This window comes from Capra hircus, chromosome 13, assembly GCF_001704415.2.
Source record: "Capra hircus breed San Clemente chromosome 13, ASM170441v1, whole genome shotgun sequence".
In the NCBI taxonomy this organism is placed as follows: Eukaryota; Metazoa; Chordata; class Mammalia; order Artiodactyla; family Bovidae; genus Capra; species Capra hircus.
In genome coordinates this window covers 7248534-7270080 of record NC_030820.1, presented here as the reverse complement: position 1 = coordinate 7270080, position 21547 = coordinate 7248534, and the positions used below count along the sequence as shown (strand labels likewise).

Genomic DNA, 21547 nt, shown 5'->3' with positions numbered 1-21547 from the left:
TTATGTGATTTACCCACAAATTATAGGAGAACAATTACCATGCCATAAAACTTTCTATGCAATAGTCTTAATAATAATTATAGCTGAATTTATTGAGGGCTTACTCTGTATCAGGCAGTATGCCAAGAACTTCACATGGATTATCTCATTGAATCTTCCCAGCAGCCCCATAAAGTAGATGCTATTATTATCCAATTTTATAGATGACAGAGGCACAGAGAAGTTAAGTAACTTGCCTGAAGCTCTCAAACTAATTAATGGTAGATTTTAACCCAGTCAATCAGACTCTAAAGCCCTAAAAATCATTATGGTTTTGTTTCATTATTGTTTTTCCAGAGTCTGGTTGTGCTAAAGAATATGCTCTGCTTCAGAAAAATATTTTGGAATGTAAAGGGACAGTTGTTCTCAATCATGAGAACTTCTTAGGTGTGACATTGCAGTTTTGATTTCTTAAAACTGATTTTAATTATATTGTTCAGAGTTCATTTTATAAATCAAATACTCATAAGTAATGGGATTTACTGGGGGAAGGTTTACTATTTTAGGACAAATGCCCCAGTTTTTCACTCCACTTGGTCTATAAGCTTGAAGCATGGATGATATAGCTTACATATTTCTCCTTTTCAGCAGCTTCATTATTCGTCAGATATATTTGAAATTATAGTCTTAGACTGGCTTAGGGCTGATAAAAATCTTCTGGTATAGAGATGTAATGGACTATATAGTTAAACTGTAGTGTTAGTAGCAATGTCAACTGGGTCCTTCTTGTTAGAAGCAGAATGAAGGAGGAGCAGAAATTTTCATTTTTGATACTCACACTTCTAACTTCATATTCTTGAAACAGAGCCTACATATTCTTTGCCAAAGCAGCTGATCTGGGAAACTTGAAAGCTATGGAGAAAATGGCTGATGCTTTGCTATTTGGAAATTTTGGCATGCAAAACATTACAGCAGCTATCCAATTATATGAGTCCTTGGCTAAGGAAGGATCATATAAAGCCCAAAACGTGAGTTTTGAGAGAAAATTAAATCTTAAATAGCTACCTCCTGAAATAACTATAGACAAATAACATGTGAGAGGAGTTGAGCCTCTGCTGCACAAGCCCAGGCCTAGGAAGGTTACTGCAATGCCCTAAATGTTCCATCAGGACACAAGGCAGGAACCTGGGGCAAGTCCTTCTAGCTCCTGAGTGACTTTCAGGAGTGGAACAGAGCTGCTCTCTAATCCCCCTTCCCATCTTCCACGTCCACGTGTGTGTTTTAAAATAATGTGAGAACTCCAAGCCCCTAACATAGTTAAATTTTATAAAAAATACACTGTATTTACCTATGCAAAGAAATATGGAACTAAATCTATTTGTTTAGGATGATGTTTGCCTGGTTTTTACCTGGTTTAAATATTTTACAAGCTATATAAATTTGCTTTTCTATTTTAATGTGTGTTTCATTTTATGGGGCTTTCTTGGTAGCTCAGCAATAAAGAATCTGCCTGCAGCGCAGAAGACACAGGTGTGATCCCTGGGTCAGGAAGAGTCTCTGGAGAAGGAAGTGGCAACCCACCCCAATATTCTTGGCCTGGGAAATCCCGGAGACAGAGGAGCTTTGTGGGTCACAAAAGAAGGATGTGACTTAGTGACCAACCAACCAACCAACATTTCATTCTATTCCCAGAATAACATAAGCATTTCATAGAAAATCTGGAAAACAATGAAAACAAAACAAAAAAAGCCTCTCATAAGCCAGCCATCCTGACTGCACTACTTGTCAGGACCACTCTGTGTTTCTATTTGGCTTCTTTCCCTTTTTACAGCGACATCATCACAGAGGAAACGCACGCATTGTTTTGTTTTTGGCTGCTTGTACTTAGTGTGGTAGCAAAGGATGTTTTCATGTTCTTGGTCTTCTTAATGAAAACACTTCTTTCTGATTACAAATGAAATTTATACTGATTACAATTTAAAAAAAAAACAACCCTGTGAATTCAGAAAGTTTGAGGAAGAGAGTAAAAATTACCTAAAAGCTTTCTTCCCAGAGATTACTTTTTTTTTCCCATCAAGTAAATGTAGAAGCTAAGCTTTGGAATCAGACAGATTTAACTTCAAATCCACTCTACCACTTTCTACTTAACAAAACCCTTTCCCCTTCTGCGTGAGAATTTGACCTTTGGTTCACCCTCTACTTGTGATTCCCCTGGTGATATGATAGGAATAAAATGTTCTCTATGTTTCCAGGTAGTATTACTTATCGTTGAAATGACCTCTGCTTGGTAAACTACCTTGGGAGAAACTCTTATGAGCTATATGTACAGGGACCCTGGGCAATATGGACTGACTATTCCTATGGAGTTCTTACACAGGGAATGAGGCTTTTATGTCAGGGCGGCTGCCACACCCCCAGTGTAGATCTCACCTCCTTGAGTCTGGTCTGTCGTCTGAAGCACTAAAGATGAGGGCTGCTGGAGGACTGTGTGACCAGCTACAAGGACTCCTACTGAAAGGAGGCTGATGCTGCCCTCTGGCAAACTCTGGTTGCTATGCTACGTCCACCTAAGCAGACTGACAGGTGTAGCCTCTTGTGAGCCTGCATTCATTTGAACCAGAAGTTGGACCAGGGGAACTCTGATGGGTGGGGCAACGTCCCTAATTTTCATCTGTAGAGTTAGGATAATGATAAAACACCAGATATTGTGTTTATTTGGTTCACTACTGTATCTCTAAAAATATAGTGCAGGGCCTGGGACAGAAAAAAATATAGCTCAATAGTGAATTAATTCATGATGAATGAATGAACAAAGTTGTGAGGATTAAAATAGTGTGTGAAGGCACTTAATTCTATACCTGTAACTTTATAATCATTCACCAGAAAAAATATATATATAATTATTATTATTCTATTATCCTTCTAGAATTTTTTCTATAACTTTGTAGAATGTGTTTTACAAAAATGAGACATGGTTTAATTACTGTTTACTAATCAGCTCTTGATTCACTTAATAATATATCATATTGAGTTAGTCAAAAAGCTCATTTGGGTTTTTCCATAAGCTCTTATGAACAGACTTTTTGGCCAACCCAAATAGATCTCTTTCCCTGTGAATATATCCCATATTTGGTTAATCAAAAATATAAAGTTCCAAAACAGACCAAATGTTATCATCATGTCCACCACTACAAATAATATTACCTAACCCCTAGGTAATGAACTAGTGAACATGTGCTTTGTCAGTGGGTATATTAATTAAGTCAGCAGTGGTTTCTTGGACATTTACTATGCGCCACACACAATCTTGTTGATGGGAAGAAAAAATTAATAGGTCAAAGTCCTTATGGGCCAATCTTAAATATAAACAAATAATTGCAGCACAGTTTAGGTGGACTAGAGTTAAGGTGTAAAGTGCTTTAGGCATGGAAAAGTGTCTGACTGGCTTTGCCTGGGGCAGGTAGAAAAGGCTTCAAGGATGAAGGAACATTTACACTCAGTCTAGAATACTGGATATAGGCAACATGAAGGATTTGTCTGAACTTGAATGACATATCTGATGCAAGGTCAAAACACTACTCCCAGAAAAAACATCCCAAATTAACATAATTGGTACATTAAACATATGGACTGAGAGCTGACATCAGAGTTTTACTCCACATACTCTAGGTAGCATGGTTCTGTGGCATGGACCACAGACAAGGAGGGCAAGAAAGCAAAATGTGGATGAGGACAAATGTTTCACCTGAAAGGCCAACGTTAACCTGATATGCAAAATTCAGCCACACTGTAGAAGTGCTGCGATACTGATTGGAAAAAGTCTCTGCCCCAAGCTCCTCTTGTGCTCTCCCTGACAACCTGAACACTCTTATTCTTCTCTTGGACTCCCCTTCCTCACTTTAGCTCCCATGATATTGAGCCAAAGTGTTATCTGGATGGGCAGGGGGCCTAGAGGACACCCTGGTCCAGTGCTACAGCTGGATTCTATTCTAATGGATGCTGGATTCTAGTCTGGAATTTTAACTTTTATCCCAGTCATCACTACAGGAAAATCTATTTCCAACAGCAAGTCCTTGTGCAGTTGATTTATCTCCTTGTACAAAGCACGGTTAAAAATATTCTGTGGTACAAACGTTGCTTTGTTCGATGACTGGTTTCTGGGACCAGGCTGGCCACATGCCATATTGATCACAGTTCTCTAACAGGACTGGCCAGGTGACCACCTTTCCTCTCAAGCTGTTTGTGCCAGGTTGATATAGGAAACGTTGCTGGGAACTGTGGGGACAATGCAGCAACAGAAATGTGGCTGAAGAAGCTGAACTATGTACTGAGATGACAGCAGAGGACGGTGAGAGGGACAGAGGTAAAGAGAGAACAAAGACACCTGTCTCTGGGGGAGAGGTCAAGGGCAGCTGGAAATGCTGAAGGGGGATAGATGGGAGAAGCCAGGCACCAGCGGGCTCATGGAGCCCTGGTTTAACAAAGAAAGCGAGAAAGATGTGAATTCAGATTATAAAGTGGCATTGAGGGCATAGGGGGAGAAAGGCAGCTTCAAGCTACGTATAAAAGGGAAGCTGATGGAGGCAAAGAGGCATAATTATTTCTTTTCATGCACCTTGAATGGTTCATCTGACAAAAATCCAAATAAACTGAAAGAAATCCCAATAAGTGCAATAGAAGCAATTAAGATTGTGAACAGAGTTCATTGAATTGATTTTCAAGACAACTGTACCTTCTGAAAAAAACTATTCATGAATTAGTCTTCATGAAAATGGTGAAAACTGAAGAAAGAGCAAGCAAAAATAAAAATAGAGGATCTTATAAGATACTACACTATATCAGCTAGAGGTAGTTAGGTATTTTTTATTTCTCTGATTCTCATTTAGGAAGCAGAAATTCAGAATTAGAAAGGCTCACTCTTTTCTTAATAGTGATGAACCATTTTAATAGGAAAATTTGTTTGTTAATTTGCCAAACAAGAAGGTAGGGCCTAAACCTCATTTGCTTTAAGAATCAAGAAATGGATCATTCACATTGTATCACCTTAAAATTAATTGAATCATGGTAATGATTATTAGCACTGTGCTACAACTGAAAAAAAAATCATTTTAGTATCAAATAATCATTTTGATAATTCTAGGACTACCTGTGTAGAGCATTTCTTTTTGATGTAAATCATCTTTTTGTATTAAGGGTACAAAAAGGAACTGAGTTTTTCATCAGGGTTGATTCACATGTTTGTTCGGCTTGCAATTTAATCTAAAAAGAATGACCACAGATGCTTTCAAGACTCATAAAATAATTACAGTAATTAAATGCTTGATCTTTTTTCTCTTTTAATTTCTTATATAAAAAGTAAAAGGAGGAATATTTAATTTTTAAACTGTTAATATGGAACCTGAGTAATTTACTTTGAAATTGATTAAAATATCCTCTACACTTAACTCTTTAAATTTAAATCCCAGCTACTATAACACAGCATAGTGGTTGAGATCAGAGTCTGATAAACAAATCTAATTTGCAGAGTTTGACCTTTTAAAACCACCATTGATGTCATCACTATAGCGTAGCTTCTCTTCAACTTACAGCATTTTTTTTTTCTAGGTTAAGATTCAATCATTCTATAATCCATCTCATCGCACCTCAGCCTCATCTCAGAAAATACCGAAGACCAAAAACTTATTACTGTAAAGTTTTAGGTGACAATGCCCAACTGTAAAGAAATAGGACAACCCTGACTATAATTGGCATATTTACTACATGATAGCCCATGACATCTTTTGTCTTCCACGAGTGCTTGGCATGTTTTAAAGAGTGAAAAAAAAGTGGAGCCCTCCAGAGAAATAGTTTAAAATCACTCGTTATTTTTCTGCTAAAGAAAGAAGCGTGCTCTTTGAGTTGATTATTTGAGGCTTCAAAAGTCATGGTTTTAGTTCCTTACTTTATAGTCTGAGCTTTATACAGATAAAGCACCCTCCCCCCCCCCCGCAATCATAGGATAAAAATTAACTCCCCCACAATCCACAACCTCCCAACCTCACAATTTTCTCCAAGAGGATCAGGCCAAAAAGCGTGGTAGGCTCTGCACAAAATGATTCAGTGTTGGTGAAAGTATCTTAAAATACATGATCAACTAAGTAGAACAGTATCTTCACTTTCTTATACAAAGGTCAGTATATTTGTGTTCTATCAAAGTTTCTACATACACAAGATTCTAAATTGAGCAGAGTCAAAAATTGCTAAGAGCTGCAAGAAAAAATAAATTATTTTGCCAATAACATTGGCTAAAGATATTTTTGCAAGGAGCCAATTTAACCATTTTAAATATAACTATAGAGGTTTGAGGAGTACCAGGATTCCAGCCTTTCTTTTGTAATAACAGCCTTTATGATCAACTTTCCCAAAAATGGAACCTTTGAGACTAAAGAGAAACTGACAGTATAGTAAGTTTTTTTAGTGTATGAATTAAGTAGATTGCAAATTATAAACCACATAGTAGAGCTATTATGCTTTTAGGAATTGAACTCTCTGCAGTCAGTTTCCTAGTTTAAAAAGTAACATAGTTCTTTGTCCTTGAAATTATAACAAAATGTTTAAGAAATTATTCATTTTCTGTTTTGATGAAATTATCAGACCTTGTTGTATCCTGATTTTAGGGAGACATCTAACAAAGTCTTGGATTATGTTACCATAAACTAGATGAAAAAGTAGAAATGTGGGCTTTGATAATAGTAAATAAAGAGTATAGACTAATGGATTGATGCCAAGGTGAAAGATTTCCTGGTAGTCCACCACAGGACACTGCCTATGACCTTGTGCTCTTCAAATATTCCATCAGCTATTAAGCTGAGTGTGTGTGTGCGTGCTAAGTCACTTCAGTAGTGTCCTACTCTTTCAGACACTATGAACTGTAGACTGCCAGGCTCTTCTGTCCATGGGATTCTCCAGGCAAGAACACTGGAGTGAGTTGCCATGCCCTCCTCCTGTGTCTAATACCAAATTGTTCTTAATATGAAGCATGAAAAGAAATCCGAAAAGAATCCTAAAAGAGGATGCTGTGAAAGTGCTGCACTCAATATGCCAGCAAATCTGGAAAACTCAGCAGTGGCCACAGAACTGGAAAAGGTCAGTTTTCATTCCAACCCCAAAGAAAGGCAATGCCAAAGAATGCTCAAATTACCACACAATTGCACTCATCTCACATGCTAGTAAAGTAATGCTCAAAATTCTCCAAGCCAGGCTTCAATAGCATGTGAGCCATGAACTTCCAGATGTTCACTTTGGATTTAGAAAAGGCAGAGGAACCAGAGATCAAATTGCCAACATCTGTTGGATCATCGAAAAAGCGAGAGAGTTCCAGAAAAACATCTATTTCTGCTTCATTGACTATGCCAAAGCCTTAGACTGTGTGGATCACAACAAACTGTGGAAAATTCTTGTGGGAATACCAGACCACCCGACCTGTCTCCTGAGAAATCTGTATGCAGGTCAAGAAGCAACAGTTAGAACTGGACATGGAACAACAGACTGGTTCCAAATCGGGAAAAGAGTACATCAAGGCTGTAAATTGTCACCCTGCTTATTTAACTTACATGCAGAGTGTGTCATGCAAAACGCAGGGCTGGATGAAGCACAAGCTGGAATCAAGATTGCTGGGAGAAATATCAATAACCTCAGATATGCAGATGACACCACCCTTTTGGCAGAAAGCGAAGAAGAACCAAAGAGGCTCTTGATGGAAGTGAAAGAGGAGCGTGAAAAAGTTGGCTTAAAGCTCAACATTCAGAAAATGAATATCATGGCATCTGGTCCCATCACTTCATGGCAAATAGACGGGGAAACATTGGAAACAGTGACAGACTTTATTTTGGGGGGCTTCAAAATCACTGCAGATGGTGACTGCAGCCATGAAATTAAAAGACATTTACTCCTGGGAAGAAAAGTTATGATCAACCTAGACAGCATATTAAAGAGCAGAGGCATTACTTGGCCAACAAAGGTCTGTTTAGTCAAAGCTATGGTTTTTCCAGTAGTCATGTATGGATGTGAGAGTCAGACATAAAGAAAGCTGAGTGCCAAAGAATTGATGCTTTTGAACTGTGGTGCTGGAGAAGACTCTTGAGAGTCCCTTGGACTGCAAGGAGCTCAAGCCAGTCCATCCTAAAGGAAATTAGTCCTGAATATTCATTGGAAGGACTGATGCTAAAGCTAAAACTCCAATCCTTTGGGCACCTGATGGAAGAACTGAGTCATTGGAAAAAACCCTGATGCTTGGAAATATTGAAGGCAGGAGAAAGGGCTGACAGAGGATGAGATGGTTGGATGGCATCACTGACTCAATGGACATGAGTTTGAGCAAGCTCTGGGAGTTGGTGATGGACAGGGAGGCCTGACGTGCTGCAGTCCATGGGGTCACAAGAAGTTGGACACAACTGAGTGACTGCACTGAACTTATGGAAAGGAAGGTGTATTATCAATGATATGTAAAAGAGTGTGGAATGAACCTCTAAAATGGTGATAGGAAAGATAAACTTACAAATGAGCAGAAGCTTGAAAATATTAAGAACACCAAAACAGACTATTACAATTATTCTGACAAAAATAATATTATGACTCTATTGAGAAGAGAAGCAAAAAGAAAAAAGGAGAAAGTCATGTAGATGACCTAAATTATTATCTATCATGTAGCAAATCCATAGCTAAATGTGTGAAATATATAAATTAGCAGCAAGTAGAAGCAATTTATCAGGAGTCCTAATGATGGTAATTATCAGCAGAAAACAGCCAGAATAATTAAAAGTAGTTTTCTATGAGAAAAATAGGGAGTTTCTGAGAAAAGAGCAGGGCATTGCTGTTTAAATTTTAAGCCCTCAGAAGTATTAGAATTTTAATTTTTAATACATATACATCTCTTAATTTGTTAACAAAGAAATAAAAAGTTAAATTTATATATTCATTCTTCCCCCACAAAGGAATTATCCTTAAAATAAACAACAGACGTCCTCTCCCAAGGAAAAGAACCCAACTCCTTTGGAAAATGTCAAATTCCAGGTCTGGGGCAAAAAATGTACAAGATAATATTGAAGCATCTTATCCTGTCTGATAGCAAAGAACTGGTCAGAAAATACCAGGGTTGAGAGTTCCCTAGCAGTCCAATGGTTAAGACTCAGTGCTTTCAGGTGGGCTTGTAACTACCTCAAACAGGAGAGTTTGCTGGAAGTGACACCATGTCGCTTTGAAGGCTGAGTCGTAAAAAGGATACAGCTCTGCCTGGCTTTCGCTCTCTCAGCGTGCTCAGTCCTGGAACACAGTTACCAGACTTGGAGAAGCTCGTATGATAGAAGACGTCCCATGTTGTTGTTCCGGTTGTTAGCCTCTGCTAAGATCTCAACCAACAGCTAGAATCAACTGCCAAACGCATGAAAGAACCAGAATCCACACTATGGCAACTCCAGCCTTTGAGTCTTCCAACTAAGGCCCCCAGATCATGAATCAGAGAACAGCCATCCCCACTCTACCTTGGCCGAATTCCTGACCCACTGAATCCTTGGCATAATAAATGGTCATCATGCCACCAAGTTTCTGAGTGATTTGTTACACCAGCCTCAGTAACTGCAACAGAGACATTAATGTTCAGAATTGAAAGACAGATTGCAGTTTTCTCAGAAGCATCCGATACCTTGGCATCCTTGTTGAAACTCATTTGGCCATATATGTGAGGATTTATTTCTGGTCTCTTTACACTGTTCCATTGGCCTATATGTCTGTCTTTATGCCAGTACCATCAGATTTTGAATCACTCTAATTTGTAATATATTTTGAAATCAGGAAGTGTGAGGCCTCCAGCTTAGTTTTTTTCCCTCAAGATAGATGAGCTATTTTGTGAGTTTACATATGAGATTCTATATAAATTTTAGGATGGTTTTTTCTATTTCTGCAAAATGGCACTGAGATTTCAACAGGGGTTGCACTAAATCCAATCCCTCTGGATATAAAGTAGCAATATTACTTCTTCTAATACATAAACATAGGTTATTTTCCATTTACTTATGTATTTTCAGATTTTTTAAGCAATGTTTTATAGTTTTCAGTGTACAAGCCTTTCACCTCCTTGGTTAGTTTATTCTAAAGTGTTTATTGTTTTTGATGCTATCGTAAATTAGACTGTTAATTTCCTTTTCTGAATGTTCATTGTTAATTTTTAGAAAATCTATTTTTGTGTGTTGATTTTGCATCCTACACTTTTTCTAAATTTATTAGTTTTAGCAGTTTTTGTTTTCTACATATAAGATCATGTCATCTGTGAACAAAGAAAATTTTGTTAATCTGTCTGGTTGTTCTATCCGTTTTTGAAAGTGGGGGATTAAAATCTCCTACTGTTATTGTATTAGTGTCTATTTCTTCTTTCAGCTCTGTCAGTGTCTGCTTCATGTATTTGGGTGCTCTGCTCTTAGATGCATATATATTTATAGTGGTTATATCTTCCTGGTGAATTGATCCTTTTATCATGACACAATATCCTTTATCTCTTGTGACAGTTTTTAACTTGAAGTCTATTTTGTCTAAGTGTGATCCATCCCTCTCTTTTGGTTGCAATTTACATAAAGTATCTTCTTCCATTCTTTCACTTTCAGACTATGTGTTTCTGTATCTAAAATAAATTTTCTGTAGACAGCATGAAGTTGGGTCTTGTTTTCTTATCCATTCAGCCTTTTATGTCTATTAATTGAGTGAATTTAATCCATATACATTTAGAGTAACTTCTTAAAGGGAAAGACTCACTACTGCCATTTCGTTCATTATTTTCTGCTTGTCCTGTAGTTATTTTGTCCTCCTTTTCCTCTCTTGATGCCTTCTTTTGTCTTTCATTTATTTTTTGTAATGGCATACTTTGATTCCCTCCTCATTTTTTGGGTGCATTTTCTATAGGTATTTTCCTTGTAGTTATTCTTTGTGTGCATGTGTTAGTTGCTCAGTCGTGTCCAACTCTTTGTGACCCCATGGACCGTAGCCTGCCAGGCTTCTCTGTCCATGGCACAAGACAAGGCAAGAATACTGGAGTGGGTTGCCATTCTCTGCTCCGGAGTGTAGTTACTCTTGGGATTACATAAGATGTCTTATAGCTACAACATGCATGCAGTTGTTCAGTTGTGTCTGACTCTCTGTGACCCCATAGACTGTAGCCCACCGGGCTCCTCTGTCCATGGGGTTTTCCTGGCAAGAATACTGGAGTGGATTGTCATTGCCTCTTGCAGGGGATCTTCCCGACCCAGGGATTGAACCCATGTCTCCCGCATCTCCTGGATTGGCAGGCAGATTCTTTACCACTGCACCAATCTATTTTAAATTGATATTGACTTAACTTCAATCGGAGAAGGCAATGGCACCCCACTCCAGTGCTCTTGCCTGGAAAATCCCATGGGCAGAGGAGCCTGGTAGGCTGCAGTCCATGGGGTCGCGAAGAGTTGGACACGACTGAGGGACTTCACTTTCATTTTTCACTTTCATTTTTCACTTTCATGCATTGGAGAAGGAAATGGCAACCCACTCCAGTGTTCTTACCTGGAGAATCCCAGGGACGGGGAGCCTGGTAGGTTACTGTCTATGGGGTCACACAGAGTTGGACACGACTGAAGCGATTTAACGGCAGCAGCAGTAACTTCAATCACATATACTCTGCTCTCCTCCCATTTTATGTTATCAATGACACAAATCATATCTTTTTATATTTTGTATCCATTAGCATAGTTTTTTAGTTATAGCTATCTTTTATGCTTTTACCTTTTCAATTCTCTACCAGAATTAAAAGTGACTTATCTACCACCATTACAGCATTACATGATTCTGTGTTTGTCTATGTGTTTATTATTACTGGAGAGCTTTATATTTTTATATGCTTTTGTGTTATGGCTAGCATTCTTTCAACTTGGACACCCTTTAGCAATTCTTGTAAGGCAGCTCTAGTGTTGATGAATTCCCTCAGTTTTTGATTATCAGGGAATTTCTATTTTTGTCTTCATTTTTTAAAGTTAGTTTGGCCAGATACAGTGTTCTTGGTTGACAGCTTTTTCTTTCAACATTTTGAATGTTTCATCCCACTCCCTTCTACCCTGTAATGTTTCTGCTGATATGTCTGCTCATAATCATATGGAAATTTCTTTGTATGTGGCAAGTCTCTTTTCTCTTGCTGCATCCAGTGTTCTGTGCCTTTGACTTTTGATAGTTTGATTAAGGATATGTCTTGGCATTGGGCTCTTTGAGTTCATCCTACTTGGAGTTCTTTGAATTTGAATTTGGATGTCTATTTTCTGTCTCAGGTTAGGGAAGTTTTCAGCCAAATTTTCTTAAAATAATTTCTCTGCCTCCTTTTCTCTCACTCCTCTGTGACTCCCACAATATGTATTACAATGTTATTATATGTAATATAATGTTTGGTTTGCTGATGTTCCTTAAGTACTGCGTTTTATGGTAGTGTAGGTTCTCTAGAGTTGCAACAAGTCTCTAAGCTCTCTTTATTGCTTAGAGGTCCCTAGCATCTAACATTCCAGTTCTGCCAGTGCTGTAAATCAGATGAGTTGAAAGTCAGATCTTTGATCAGTTACTCCTTGAAAGTCAGAATTCCTATCCCATTTTTCTCTTTTTTTCCTGATCACACCAAGCTATGCTGGCTTGGGGAGGAGTGATTGCAGGTTAAATAAAATGGCTTTTCTGACCTATTTCAATGGGCTATTCTTTGCTGTGAGTTTGACTGGGTAACAGTGATTTCTTAACTGGTCCCTTGAGTTCTCATAAAGGCTTTTTGCACTATGTATTTTGGCTCCATTGGAGGAACAAGGCCTGGGACTTCGTATTCCACCATCTTGATCTGTGTTCAGACTTTAACCTTTTATTCAATATAATTTTTTCCTGTTCAAACTTTTTATATCCATAGCATTTTATTTTTAAAATATGAAGAAAAATATTCAAATTCAAATTTTAACATATTGGAGAAAAATGTCTTTACATTTCTAAAAAGGCAAACACATACAGAGCATTGGTTTATATTATTTTATCACTATAATTATTCTAAAGTTCAGTAAGTATTAGCTTATTTCCACATATATTATACAAAGCTTTCACTATTGCCACCTTTTCTAAATTCATGCTGCATTAGTAAAAGTATAATAATGCAACTTGCTATAAGAAATAAGTTAACAATACAAGTAATTATAGAGGAGACATTTAAAACAACCCTTACTAATGTTGGTAATAACTGTAAAATAAATGGATTTATTGAATTTTTCTTTATCTTTTGGGCTTCAGGCCTTAGGATTTTTGTCTTCTTATGGAATAGGAATGGAATACAATCAAGCTAAGGTAAAGTCATTCTATTTTTTTTAGAACAAAATATCATTTTTTTAAAGGGACACTGAATAGAGAGTCTATTCTTTGAGTGAAGAGCTCACTCTAGAGTGGTGGGTAAGAGCACAGCTCAATAGTTAGAGAGGGTTAGGGCCTGAATGCCATAGTTTCCTAATGTTCCATGTTATAAAGTTTCAGATAATATCTACTCCATAGGGATTTCATGATGTTTTAATGAAATATCATGTACAATCCCCTTTTCACAAACTTCAGAACTCAATAAGCCCTCAGTGAATGCCAGCCATCTTTAAAGAGGAAGAGAATGAAATTTAGGATTTATGTGGGAGTAGTTCGAGGTTCATTGCTGGGCTAGGAATAAAAAAGCAGTGATTGGGTTTGAGTTTCAAATTTAGATGTCAAATAATTTTTTTTTTAACTTTAGGCACTGATATATTATACCTTTGGAAGTGCTGGAGGAAGCATGATGTCGCAGATGATTTTGGTTTGTAATTAAATATTCTTGAGCCCAAATAGGTGTGTTATAAATATAGCATTGTCAGAATATTAAGAATGTATATGCCTGTGTTTTAGGGGTACAGATATTTGTCAGGAATCAATGTTCTACAGAATTGTGAAGTTGCCCTAAGTCATTACAAGAAAGTGGCAGATTATAGTGAGTAATCCACATAGTTTATTTTAAGATAGACTTGCCAAGAAATTAAAAAAATTAATCAATACTAGTTGAAGTATTTATAAGGTATTTAAAGACTGTGCTTTAACATCAGTTATAATACAGCTCTTTCCATACAATGTGAAGCTTCTGATTTCTTAAGTTACTTTTCAAAAAGTTCTAAATGATTGTACTCATCTTTTATTTTTGTTAGCTCATGTCTCCAAGTAATTCTGTTTTACTTGATCTGGTGATCTTCTTTCCTTAAACTGAGAATTTAAATATAACATCAATAAATATTAAGTATTTTTTATAATTCAAACATTTCAAATATAAGATGCCTTGTTAAAAAATTCCTGAAGCTATGGATGTACATACATTGTACAATGTATGTGCAAGATACCTACATTGGCAATCTCTATCACTGCATCTGAGAACAATTCAAGTAACCATTACTCTATTACCCTATCCTTTGTCTACAAAAAAAAAAAAATTGAGCATGAGGTTAATTATTTCTAGAATTTTCAAAGTTGCATGTAATATTTCCACACGCAGCATCACTAAACTGGACTACATAATGGAGTATTAAATAAAAGTCTAAGAAGTGAGTAAGCTAAAGTCCATTTAGTTAGTTTCTATAATCATAATAACATCTAAATTTACATCTTTGTCATGATTAGGATCTGAGAAAAAAACTGCTTTTGAATTTAAGATGCTTTATATAGCAAGATGTTTTTATGTGCTTAATGAAACTGAAATTATTTGATATATATATATTTCAAACTGCTGTTTTTTTAGGTTTACTCAAGCATATTTACAGTTTATTTTCAGACTATCCATAGGAAGTAAATAAGAAGCAGTTCTTACTCTTATATTGTAGTTTCAGGATGCCCAGAAAAAGTCAGTGATAGAAAGGTTGGTTGCCTTCTTCTGACATCTATCTTCTTTCCTGAGCCTGCCTGGCTAAGGTCTTCAGTAGGGTCTGACATATACTGATACAATGATTATACTGGTTACAAAGAATAGGTAGTGTCTTATACTTTTCTCAGAACCAAATCAACAAAATTAGCAGATTTCTGTCTCCTAAGGGTATTTCTTTTCTGTTAGTAGGCCCAATCTCGGCATAGTTTAAAGAGAATCAGCAGAATAGAGCTTGCTCTAAGATGACTGTTATATATTGCTCTTGCTTGTTTCTGTTCACAGTTGCTGATAAATTGGAAAAAAGTGAAGGTATTCCAGTGGAAAAAGTGAGACTAACTGAAAGACCTGAAAATCTGAGTTCTAACAGTGAGATTTTGGACTGGGACATATACCAATACTATAAATTTTTGGCAGAAAGAGGAGATGTTCAGATACAAGTAATGTATACAGATGAACTTAAATTTTTAGAACATTTTAATGACAAAGGCCTTGGTTCTCTCTGAGTCCTAGAAGGGTTAACAGCAATGCCCCATCCAGAATAGGAAAGGAAAGAGAACCCCCTCCTCTTTGTTCTGCTCCTTTTTTGTTCCCTAACTTGTAGTTTCTTATAGCTTATGAAGGAGCCAGTTGCCATAGTAGTGGCATTTTTGGGGCACTTACCCTAAAAAACTTATCAAAAAAAAAACTAGATTGTAATTATAGAAAAGAGTTACCATAAATGTTGGTTTTAATATGAATGAACTCTTATCAGAAGCCAGAAGCAGCCTGTCTTTGGAAATAAGAATAGAAATGAGACATCGTTTATGTGACCTTTGAGAACCAAAAGTTAAGGTCACTAGTGTGCCTGGGCATTGCTGTACATCATCAGGCCAGCTTCCTGCCCCTGAGGAAGCTGCATACCCAATGTCAACCATTTACCCAATAAAACACAGAGTCAGGAATGGTTTCCTGCCTCTTTTTTTAAGACACACTAACTGCAGCAAACTGGATTGATGTACTATAGTAAAATCATCAGGTAATTTTTTTCCCTTTTTCTTTGTTAAAATGAATACTACTGCTAAAATTATTTTCCAAAACTCCTCTTTTCTAGGTATCTCTCGGACAGTTGCATCTAATTGGGAGGAAAGGTCTGGATCAAGATTACTATGTAAGTCCATCTCAAGCTTGAGTCATGTGGGTGGGAGGACAGGGGTAAGGGAAGCTGAGGGTGGGTGGACAAGCTGCCCGGGAAAGCCCACCGCTGCTTCCTTTGTCAGACCTGCTTTCCAGCTTTTGAAGAACAGAGTTCGTTAGAGAAAGCACTTTTCCTGCCTCCTCTAAGTATGGAGGGGTAGAGGCCTGTGAAAGAGTACCTGGTGGGGAGTTTCTGGGGTCCCACTGAACCCGCCCTCTTCCCACCGAGACTCACAATAGCCCTGGGGCTAGGTGAGGAGGACACGCTCTCTCTAAGGCCAGCTGTGGCAAGTCCACCTGGGAATTTCCTGCCAGGGAGCCTGAGGATCAGCCTCAACCCCATTGAGCTAAATCAGAGGGCAGGCTGCTTCCAACATAATTGGGTATATTATTAAGCTTCTTTATAAATTTGTAAAGCTCCTTTCAATCGCTTAACCTTATTTTATCCCAGTGAAGTTAGACGATTAATTAACAATTCAAATATATGGTGGAGAAAAAAGCAAATAAACTTAACCTACACAGGATCCTCCTCAGTAAGATGCCAAAGCCCATGGACGAGATCTTCTCTCAACCCTGATTGTAGTTTTAAGGCCCTAGATCCCCATAGATCTGGGGAAGTAGCTGATATTCTTCTTAAAAGATGACTTTGTAGCCCTTGTCATTTTATAGGAGCCATGTGCTCACTGTCTCAAAGGAGTATTTGCTCTACTTCAATCGCAATGGCTAAGCAATAGAAATAACTACTTCCACAGCAGTTACATAAAAATCTGAACTGTTATTACTCTCTGTTTCACTTTACATTGTTATTTCATGAATGTATCTTTGGCACTATAGTTTGTGTTTTATATGAGCTACTATATGCTTTCAATGGGCTTCCTACACGGGCTGGTGGCTCAGCTGGTAAGGAATCCACCCACAGTGCAGGAGACCTGGGTTCGATCCCTGGGTTGGGAAGATCCCCTGGAAAAGGAAATGGCAACCCACTTCAGTACTCTTGCCTGGAAAATCCCATGGATGGAGGAGCCTGGTAGGCTGCAGTCCATGGGGTCACTAAGAGTCAGACACGACTCAGTGACTTCACTTTTCACTTTATACACATTATGTAAATGTCAAAGTTAATTTTATAAAATGTGATAAAATAGGTAGCAGTTGAAATAAACATATGCATCCATCTCAGGACAGCTCAACTGAAGGTCTTCAACTAAGGTTTTATCTTCTTGGATGAGGACTTCTGGATTCACAATATTATGCCAATATCAGATTTCAGCCTGTCATGAGTTTCTTCTGCTAACTACAAGATGCAAAACTGGGAAGAAGTTCCCATTTTCCATAGAGACAAAATTTGATTATGAAGGCACCAAAACCACACCTATACAGAATGCCCACTAACATCTATAGAGTATATAAAACCCCACAAAGCTAAGCGCTTCCAGTCAGCTCCAGCCACATGAACACCAGATGGGAGCTATAGCTGCCTCCAGGTGAGAATGAGGTGCAGTCCCAAGGCTGGCAATAGAAGAGTTTGGTGCTGTAACAGCAATGGCTAGGCAGTCGAGCCTCAGCTGAATGGCCCAGACAAGCTCTGCTATGGGCTCATTCACATTCATTAGCTCTGTTTTACAGATGAAAAGCTGAGACTGTAGATGACAGATGATAGATGATGTAAACTGTTTCAAATCTCACAGCTTGGTAGTAAGAGTGTTAAGAAATAAAAGTCCAACTCAGTATTTCTGTATTCAAAGCCTGTGCTCCTTTCATTAAAACTTACTTAAACTCAAGTTAAAACTTACTTACTTACTCTTGACCTGAGCAAAAACAAAAAACAAGTTTATAAAAACACCAGTCATTCATATCTAGTTTTCTTATTCATTAGGCAAGAAAAAGAAATGATGTAATCACTCAGGTTGCTTCTAATTTTCTGTTGGTAGGTTGGGCCCCATTCTTCCCATCCAGACATTTCAAAAAGACTGGTTTAATTCCAGAACCATCCCAGCAGTAGGGCAAGCACTAGCCCTTCCTGCTTTCCTTAGCCTAAAGAAACCTGAACTTGGATGAAGGATTCCCATCAAGGCATCAGACCTCAAGATTCACTGGCTATTCAGTTAGCTTAGGCTGCCATCATAAACCACCCCCAAATGTAGGTACCCTAACACAACCACCATTTATTTAATTCACGATTTTGGCAGGTCAGTAGTTATGGCTGGGTTCCCCTGAGTAATTCTTCTGATCTTGGCTGGGCTTGTTCACACATCTAGAGTTTGCTAGAGTTTTGACCAGGGCTGGCTGATTTATGATGGCCTGGTCCATGGCAGCTAGGATGACTTGGTCTCTCCACATGCTCTCATCCTCCAGCTAGCAGGCCCACTCCTTTTACATGGCAGTCAAATGTTTTACAAATGCAGTAGTGAAAGTCTCCTGAGGCCTAGGGTCAGAAACGACAGAATCAATTCTGCCATATTCTTTTGGCCAAAGTAAGTCACAAGGCCAGCCAGCATTGAAAGAATAGGAAAAAGAACTTCTCTTAACAGGCAGAACTGCAAAGTATTATGGCTATTTTTGCAACTTGCCACAGCTTGAAGTGAAGTGAAGTCACTCAGTCATGTCTGACTCTTTGCAACCCTGTGGACTGTAGCCTACCAGGCTCTTCCATCCATGGGATTCACCAGGCAAGAATACTGGAGTGGGTTGCCATTTCCTTCTGCAGGGGATATTCCCAACCTAGGGATCGAACCCAGGTCTCCCGCATTGCGGGCAGATGCTTTAACATCTGAGCAACCAGGGAAGCCCTGCACCAAAATCAACTTGGAATAGTGTGAGATATGCAGAGAGGAGTGGGAAGATCTCCCCATGGCTGGCTTCTTATCCTTAAAACCTTACTTCCTCAGAGAGGATTTTCTTGATCAATTCTACCTTTTTTTTAAAATCACTTATCTTATCATGCTGTGTTTATTTTTCTCTAGCCCCTCTCATTCCTTGTACTTTACTGATCTTGGCTTGTTAACTGTCTTCCTGCAGTGCAATGTAAATTCTTATCCATCTTATTCAAAATGTGTGTCCTGTACTTAGATTAAAAGCAAGGTCCAATGCTGTAAAGAGCAATATTGCATAGGAACCTGGAATGTCAGGTCCATGAATCAAGGCAAATTGGAAGTGGTCAAACAAGAGATGGCAAGAGTGAACGTCAACATTCTAGGAGTCAGCGAACTAAAATGGACTGGAATGGGTGAATTTAACTCAGATGACTATTATATCTACTACTGCGGGCAGGAATCCCTCAGAAAAAATGGAGTAGCCATCATGGTCAACAAAAGATTCCAAAATGCAGTACTTGGGTGCAATCTTAAAAACGACAGAATGATCTCTGTTCGTCTCCAAGGCAAACCATTCAATATCACGGTAATCCAAGTCTATGCCCCAACCAGTAATGCTGAAGAAGCTGAAGTTGAATGGTTCAATGAAGACCTACAAGACCTCTTAGAACTAACACTCAAAAAAGATGTCCTTTTCGTTATAGGGGACTGGAATGCAAAAGCAGGAAGTCAAGAAACACCTGGAGTAACAGGCAAATTTGGCCTTGGAATGCAGAATGAAGCAGGGCAAAGACTAATAGAGTTTTGCCAAAAAAATGCACTGGTCATAGCAAACACCCTCTTCCAACAACACAAGAGAAGACTCTACACATGGACATCACCAGATGGTCAACACCGAAATCAGATTGATTATATTCTTTGCAGCCAAAGATGGAGAAGCTCTATACAGTCAACAAAAACAAGACCAGGAGCTGACTGTGGCTCAGATCATTAACTCCTTATTACCAAATTCAGACTCAAATTGAAGAAAGTAGGGAAAACCGCTAGACCATTCAGGTATGACCTCAATCAAACCCCTTATGATTATACATAAGTGAGAAATAGATTTAAGGGCCTAGATCTGATAAATAAAGTGCCTGATGAACTATGGAATGAGGTTCGTGACATTGTACAGGAGATAGGAATCAAGACCATCCCCATGGAAAAGAAATGCAAAAAAGCAAAATGGCTGTCTGGGGAGGCCTTACAAATAGCTGTGTAAAGAAGAGAGGCGAAAAGCAAAGGAGAAAAGGAAAGCTATAAGCATCTGAATGCAGAGTTCCAAAGAATAGCAAGAAGAGATAAGAAAGCCTTCTTCAGCGATCAATGCAAAGAAATAGAGGAAAACAACAGAATGGGAAAGACTAGAGATCTCTTCAAGAAAATTAAAAATACCAAGGGAACATTTCATGCAAAGATGAGCTTGATAAAGGACAGAAGTGGTCTGGACCTAACAGAAGCAGAAGATATTAAGAAGAGGTGGCAAGAATACATGGAAGAACTGTAAAAAAAAGATCTTCACAACCCAGATAATCAAGATGGTGTGATCACTCACCTAGAGTCAGACATCCTGGAATATGAAGTGGGCCTTAGAAAGCATCACTACAAACAAAGCTAGTGGAGGTGATTGAATTCCAGTAGAGCTATTTCAAATCCTGAAAGAGGATGCTGTGAAAGTGCTGCGCTCAATAGGCCAACAAATTTGGAACACTCAGCAGTGGCCACAGGACTGGAAAAGGTCAGTTTTCATTCCAATCCCAAAAGAAAGGCAATGCCAAAAAAATGCTCAAACTACCACACAATTGCACTCATCTCACATGCTAGTAAAGTAATGCTCAAAATTCTCCAAGCCAGGCTTCAGCAATATGTGAACCGTTAACTTCCCGATGTTCAAGCTGGTTTTAGAAAAGGCAGAGGAACCAGAGATCAAATTGCCAACATCCGCTGGATCATGGAAAAAGCAAGAGAGTTCCAGAAAAACATCTACTTCTGCTTTATTGACTATGCCGAAACCCTTGACTGTGTGGATCACAATAAACTGTGAAAATTCTGAGAGAAATGGGAATACCAGACCACCTGACCTGCCTCTTGAGAAATCTGTATGCAGGTCAGGAAGCAACAGTTAGAACTGGACATGGAACAACAGACTGGTTCCAAATAGGAAAAGGAGTATGTCAAGGCTGTATATTGTCACCCTGCTTATTTAACCTCTATGCAGAGTACATCATGAGAAATGCTGGACTGGAAGAAACACAAGCTGGAATTAAGATTGCCAGGAGAAATATCAATAACCTCAGACATACAGATGACACCACCCTTATGGCAGAAAGTGAAGAGGAGCTAAAAAGCCTCTTGATGAAAGTGAAAGAGGAGAGTGGAAAAAGTTGGCTCAAAGCTCAACATTCAGAAAACGAAGATCATGGCATCCGGTCCCATCACTTCATGGGAAATAGATGGGGAAACAGTGGAAACAGTGTCAGACTTTATTTTTTGGGCTCCAAAATCACTGCAGATGGTGACTGCAGCCATGAAATTAAAAGACGCTTACTCCCTGAAAGAAAAGTTATGATGAACCTAGACAGCACATCCAAAAGCAGAGACGTTACTTTGCCGA

At 38.4% G+C, this 21547-nt stretch overlaps 1 protein-coding gene across 1 annotated transcript in view; it reads left to right on the top strand.

Annotated features, from left to right (window-relative positions):
- Positions 1–21547, top strand: part of SEL1L2 (SEL1L2 ERAD E3 ligase adaptor subunit) — a 126659-nt gene that overhangs the window by 72208 nt on the left and 32904 nt on the right. The window contains exons 5-10 of the mRNA XM_005687826.2: positions 845–1007; positions 13282–13335; positions 13763–13822; positions 13912–13993; positions 15194–15348; positions 16002–16058. Of these exons, the coding sequence (XP_005687883.1) occupies positions 845–1007; positions 13282–13335; positions 13763–13822; positions 13912–13993; positions 15194–15348; positions 16002–16058 (571 nt within the window). The remainder of the gene's footprint in view (positions 1–844; positions 1008–13281; positions 13336–13762; positions 13823–13911; positions 13994–15193; positions 15349–16001; positions 16059–21547) is intronic.